The sequence below is a fragment of the Melanaphis sacchari genome, unplaced genomic scaffold (genome assembly GCF_002803265.2).
Source record: "Melanaphis sacchari strain LSU unplaced genomic scaffold, SCAv2.0 Contig177_pilon_pilon, whole genome shotgun sequence".
Classification (NCBI taxonomy): domain Eukaryota; kingdom Metazoa; phylum Arthropoda; class Insecta; order Hemiptera; family Aphididae; genus Melanaphis; species Melanaphis sacchari.
In genome coordinates this window covers 26,999-34,196 of record NW_020270834.1, presented here as the reverse complement: position 1 = coordinate 34,196, position 7,198 = coordinate 26,999, and the positions used below count along the sequence as shown (strand labels likewise).

The 7,198-nt window shown below is 27.0% G+C and overlaps 1 protein-coding gene across 1 annotated transcript; it reads right to left on the bottom strand.

The window, feature by feature from the left end:
- Positions 1 to 660: 660 nt before the first annotated feature.
- LOC112592480 (dynein intermediate chain 2, ciliary-like) lies at positions 661 to 7,198 on the bottom strand. The gene is made up of 10 exons (XM_025336543.1): positions 7,103 to 7,198; positions 6,514 to 6,715; positions 6,081 to 6,454; positions 5,723 to 6,002; positions 5,467 to 5,631; positions 3,012 to 3,274; positions 2,740 to 2,917; positions 2,433 to 2,658; positions 889 to 1,122; positions 661 to 796 (listed from the first exon to the last, which is right to left on the bottom strand). Exons 1-10 carry the CDS (start codon positions 7,196 to 7,198, stop codon positions 661 to 663), a joined length of 2,154 nt encoding a protein of 717 aa, XP_025192328.1.

The following is a 7,198-nucleotide window of genomic DNA, read 5'->3' as shown; positions in this document are numbered from 1 at the left end:
ATTTATATGGTGAGGAGTGCATATTTGTTTATTCGCCCAGGGCACCAATGAATAATTCCGTCGGAGCTGTATAAACATAATATAGTGTACTAGTATCTAGTAATTAGTAACATTATATTGTTAAATATAATAATACTCATACACTTAATTCAAAAATAATACATTGACACTATAAATTTTTTTTATACTAGCTTTAAATTCGTGACTCCATCATTGTTTAATTTTAACTGTTACTAAATTATATACATATAAAATAGAACAAGTATATCGACACCGGCGACATCGAAACATATATATTATCTTTATCTAGATAATATTTTAGTTATTTATTTCCAAGTTTCCAACATTGTATAACTTATACACCTACACCATAGAATTTGATTTTAAATATGTATTTAAATATTTATATCATATTAACTTACTATTATAGGTAACTAACTTTGGTAGGTACTTCTTATTTATAATTTTAATACAAATCGGTTTCATGCAAAATAGTTTCTAAAGACTGAAAGTGAGGTGCTTTTCTTAAAATATTATTTTGTTATTGTGGGGTCAGTGACCTATAGTTACTTACATATTTAATCGAATAGACAAAATTAAAATAGAAAAAGAAATTAAATTATTGTCATCGTAAAAAAAAATCAGAATAAATTTAATGGTTTATTCTCTGATAGAATTCAACACTGCATGTAATTTTTCCAACTCCAATATTTCTGTAGGAATATGAACTCCTTTCTTTGGAGATTTCATTATTTTACGAAGGTTTGGTGACAATTTATATGTAACAATAGTACACCTATAAAAACAAATTCCAAGATCCCCACGTGTAATTAAAATTCTTTAAAAGATACTAATATAATTTTTAAATTATCTGAGGCTTATTATTACCTTGAACTTCCAACCACAATCATTGGTACTCGTTTGTCAAAAGCTAATCGAACCAGTCGATATTTCTCTGTGGGATGAATGAGCTGATCACAAATAGATTTTTTAGTGCTTACATCTAAGTCGTAAAAAACAACACGACAGTCCACAGTGGTAATACCGAATACTGAACTAGAGAATGGAGACCAACGTACATCTGTCAAACCCGTTTGCAAATCAAAGATTATCATCGGAACTCTGTAATAAAAAAAAAAAAAAAAAAAAATGGTAAAACAGAGATTAATATACAATATTTATAAAAAAAAAAACACATGCAAATGTTTACCGATAAAAAGGTATACAGACGTATTTATCTAAATTAAAGAGACTTCAAACCGATTAGCTAGTTCATTAAATAAATCAAAATAAATCTTATCCATGATTACAAAGAATATTACCCGGGTATCATACTAGGTATTCAAAAAATAAAGGTCGTTTCGTCATAAAAAAAAAATTATAATCATAAGAAAAAGGTTTTAATTTTTATTAGAACATTAAATTTCCTATAAATCTACTTAAATTTTCCACATAATCGCTGTTCGCTTTTAATAATTTTTCGTACCACTGTACTTCATTAACTAGTCTGCATAAAAGCTCCCCGTCAAAAAATTAAACCAATTAACAATGGTGTTTTTGAATTCCTTGTCGTATTTAAAACGTTGTCCATCGATCCTCTGTTTGAAGTACAAGAACAAGAAGTAGTTGTTAGTCAGAAGTGTACGGATGGTTGTCAAAAAGTTGGATTTGGCAGCGGTGTGAAGACGCATGTTATCATTATCGTGATTATGCTGGATGAGAATTTCCCACGTCGACAATTTTGGATTGCACGTTTCAACTTGTTGAGCATTCCATAGTATATAACAGCTATAATTGTTAATTGTTGTATCGCATTCTATAAAATCAACCAAAAGAATATCCTTTTTGTCCCAAAATATTATAACCATCCTCCTCGGTTATGTGGAAAACTAAAGTAAATTTGTAAGAAACTAAATGTTTTAATAAAATCAGTTTCTTATGATTATAATTTTATTTATGACGAAAAGGCTTTTACATTTTGAATATTCTTCCATATAACCCTTATAACTTTATAAGCTTATAACGTGAAGCACTACAATGTTAAGCTCAAAGCGCTAAAATGTATAGTTATTAATTACAAACCACGGTTTAAGACGATATTCAATATTATCGACAGTAATAACGTTACCGATAAATAAAATTACACACACAGTACCTAATTAGTAGACAAATTATTTTTATGATAACGCTCTGAGCGTAAAATATTATAAATCATAATGGTAATAATTTTTAACACATAAGAAAAAAAATGTTATGAAAAAACATTTGAAATAGCTACAAATAGGTTAAAACAGCAACAAATAATGATAATTACATAGCTACGAAATGAAATAAAAAAACATATGGTGGTGATAAATCATTTCAAAAGAGTGCACAGTATAACATATTTTAACCGTGATCAAATTTTAGAATTACATTAAAGTTTAACTCACTCTGATTTGTCTTCCCACAATTTAACTTCAAAATCTTCACTACATGTAAGATATATATTTGGATCAAATTTGTTGAAATCGATTCGGTTTACCGGCATTTGATGAGCTTTAAATCTCTGAACATGACGAGACCATTCCATATTACATTTAAATATATAACCTTCAACCGTACCAACTAAGTATATCTCAGGATCTGCTGGATTAAATGTAATTGTCGTACCCCTGGCTGTCAAATGTAATGTAAGTATAAAAAAACATGAAAAAAGAAAAAAAGGACTATAACAAGCGAGAATATGCATAATATTACCGTAGTACGTTTGTTTGATACCGCCAAGCTCAATTTCTGGATACATATCTATGACCAGAGCCATTCTAACGACTTTCATCAATTCACTTTGCATCAATATCCATTGGCAGACCAAACCATCCTCGGATACAGAAAAAAAATTCAACTCACCAGTAGGTAAATTCTTACACCAGACTACCTAAACAACATTTAAATTTAATAGACCTTTCATTTATATCTAGTGAAAATATAAGTAAACAAAACTTATTTAGAAAAACTCGTGTTATATATACCTGCATTACGCTAGACATGAGTTTGGTACCCGCTAAATTTGTCGAGTACTCTGGTTCGTTTTTCAGTAAGCTCACGTTGTATACGGCCAAATTTCCGTCACGCAGTCCAACGGCAAGGATATTACCAAAATCTTGATGAAAACTCAAACACATAGCTCCGGATTGTGTATGTGCTACATAATCTGGGTATGATGAATTCTTTAAAACCCACAAGCACACGTTCCCAATGTCTGGATTGTCAGTAAATGGCAAATCACTCTGTGCTAAATGTGTCATACATTGCACCAAAAATTAATAATAATAATTAGGTACCAACACTCATTTCACGCCAATATTTATATGGTTTATAATATTTTATTTAACTAATAAAGCTAAAATATAGCATACATACCTACTACACAAATATTTGATACATTTTTAAAATTACTAGCATATCGTCTATAAATCAAAATATGATCATAAACACCGTTTCAACCGTATAACTAACGTATTCTAAAAGATATATTCTATTTTTAGTACTTCATAATACTCATCTTCACTTACTAATCGTTGTTTAAATTTTATTTTACTAAGCAGATAAATAGTGCCAATGGTGTGTTTCTATTTTCGTATCTTACCTGTCTTAATAATATCAAAATATCTTGCACTCATTCTTTATCTAAATTTTAACTAAATCAAACCTCACACTCCTCCGTGCTCACGAAATGCTTTAAAACGAGCTCAAGATTTACTCTTCACGTATTACTTAATAAATAATAATAATTGCATAATATATAGTTGTAGAAAATATTATTTTGTGATTAAAACAAACTTGAGAACTTTTAAATTAAATATTAGTCACGACTCATAATAGTTCTTGTTTTTCATACAGTTATAAATCATATTTAAATAGATAAGTATAAAAATACTTGAATTTTTTTTATGTATTTCATTAGAACACATGTACTTTATTTAAATTCATTAAAGTGTTTTGAAAATAATTATTAAACATTAATTTTTTTGTCTCAATTGCTTATACCAAAAACTTAAAAAAAAATAAATATTAAATTATGTTCCTAACTTAGTCTCCAAAATACTAGTTAATTTATTTTATTGATATTAACTCTCCCAAAAATAAAAGAAAAGGTAAAAAACAACAAAATACAATAAATAAAAATCCGTATTATAAATAATATAAAATAAAGAAAAATAATAACAACATACAGCAATGAATTTGAGCTATAATATTATAAATATTGGAAACTAAAAACGTATCAACTAAAACCAGTAGGATTAATAATTAATGTCGAGATTTCGTTACTGAGGTTAATTAGATCATCAAAAATCTAGTTGAATAGATAAATATTTGATTAATCAGAATCGCGCAAAGAAAGGAGTATAATGAAACGTTTTGCTTAAGTGAAAAATAAAATACATTAATTAGATAAATAAAGTTGACTTTAGATAGAAAAGAAAAGTAATCGACAAGATCAGGGATAGCTAAAAATGTTTAGATATAAATCTAATGAGAACATATTTTTCTCAAAGGAGACATAATGGTACTTGATTAGACAAGATATTACCTACGAAATAAGTTTAGATAATGTTTCACTTGAAAGAGCGGATGGGGACAACTAAGTATCTCAACTAAATTTTCTGAAATTTTAGCATGTCCCTATTTTTTATTCAATAAATTAGGACACAGGTTGGATCATTTACTATAAGAGTACAAGAATAGCAAGACAATTTTTTAAGCAAACATAAATTAAGTGTGTGGTGTAATCTACTACAGTCTACAAGTGAATAACAATATGAAAATATGTATAGAATAGAAATAACTATATAGTATCTCGTGTTTGTTAATTTTTTTTTTTATATACTTAAGCTTAAATAACTTAATAAAATATTGTAATACCTACTTTTAAATATAACTTTTTTTAGATATTAATAAACTATATTTTAAAAATAATTATAGTAATAGTCATAAATAATGAATAATAATAATAATAATAATTGATTTAAAACTCTACTAATTAGTTTTTTAGAAGTAAAACAGTTTCATTATTGTGTTATAAATTAATATTATATCTCTATTTATCCACCAAGTGTTATTTTAATCAAAACTAGTCAACAACAATTACAATTTAACATTTAAACTTGACGTACTTACTACTTGTTTTTATTAACTCAACTTAAAATATAGGTAAACTTTTTATAACTGATGAATAACAAAATTATATCAGTGTACAACATAGTAAATTGTTTTTAAGATTTAAAAAATAAACTAATTATATATACTTATATTATGTATAATAAAGATTTAATTTAATGCAAACATTAAAATACATTTAAACCAGTTTTAAAAATTAATATATTATTACCTTAAATCGGTGTCTAAAAATAAATTGGATCTCGGATTAAGTTGAGGTTTATTTCCTCTTAATTAATTTTACAAAATTCAAATATTCTTACTTACGAATGCTAAGCGTTATACCAAACATGTCAAAATAATCAGGACTCCAGGCTATATCAGTTACAATTAGTTTTTTTTCTTTTTCATATACCATTGTCCACATTAACATTAAGGTTCCTTCTCCTCTATCCCTAAATTGATCTGATGGATCCTCATAATATCGAAAATCTAATCATAAATGTATATTGTAATAAATATGAGAATAATTTTATGATTAATATACAGTGAGATTTATAAAAATTAGAATTTCTTCTTTAACCTTGTGCTATGGCATCTGTATCATTCAAACTGATAATTTTTTCAACAATCTTAGAAACCTTCAACAATTCATATTTAATGTCATCGTGTTCAATGTGTATTTTTTTACGAGGTTTAGTTTTCTTCTTTCCCATATGTACGGCCAATTTCTTTTTCAGTTCTCTTTCTTTTTCTTCCATTTGTATCGCATAATCAACTTCGTAAGTGTCATAAATATTAGCTAGTGACACAAACGCACCAAACTCAAATTTTTTAGTTATAGGGGTTTGAGTTTCTTTATTCTATAGATTACAAGAATTATTGTGAATAATATAACAGACAATTATAGTAATAAAATATATGATATTATCTATTTTTACCCTCATAAGAATTTTTTTAGTTTGTGAAATTCTATCAAAAAAGTTGAATTTATTTTTGAGTTTCACCACAGTACATAACTTTGTCACTGGCAAACTTAAAAAGGACTCGTCAGATATTATTTTTTTTACAGGTGTTTCTTTTTCCTCTTCAAGTTGATTCTTGAGATCTATCGATAAGCCCTCTTCTTCACCTTCCTCTCCCATCTCCATGTTTTCATCCACATAATCTTCATAAACATCTTCAACTGACTGTACTTCTTCCTCAATTACGTCTTGTCCTAACATTCCTAACTGATTAACATATTGTTGCTCTTCTACTTCTTCTCTCATATTTTCACTTATTACTTCATCTAGGCCCATATATTCAGGTTTTCCTTAAAAATAACAGTTAGTTAATGTATTCATAAATTTTTATTAACATTCACTGTCTTACTACATAATTCATTTTCAATTTGCATAATGGCATTTGGAGATTCGCAATGGAATAATGTAGTTTTCAATTCAAAGAGTTTTATGCTATTATTGATTTCTTTTTTTGGTAAAAACATCTTTTGTCTATTGCTATAAATAACTTTAGCGTGAGGTGTGGGTGGTTCTTTAACAAAAAGTCCATTAGCATAAGCTTCGTCTAAGTCCTAAAACATATAAGAATCTATATTTCTTTTATTGTTATAAGATTAAAGAATTCTGGATATAAAAGCTTTGGAGAAATTAATCTATCGAGTACTTTAAAAACATTTAATCTATTTTTTCTCACTAATTATAATTGCCTGAGACATATTAGCTAGACATTTTGAAATTTTTTTTTAATATTTTAATCTATTTACCGCAAAAAAAACATTTTCTGATCTATTTTTTTTCCCCAGAGACAGAACTATTTCTATGAAAAATTATAATTGTATTATTTGCATTTTTGACACAGTATGTTATCATTTAATAAATTAATTAACTAGCTAAACTCTTAAACTTCTAATTAATTACCTAATCGCTATATATCTACGCTTTTATATATTTTAGTTTACTTCTTGGCTTAGAATTAACTGATCGTCTGGTTTAACCGGATCATCAGACGGTACAACTTTCACCGTTTCTTTTGTTTTTTTCTTCGAGGATTTCAT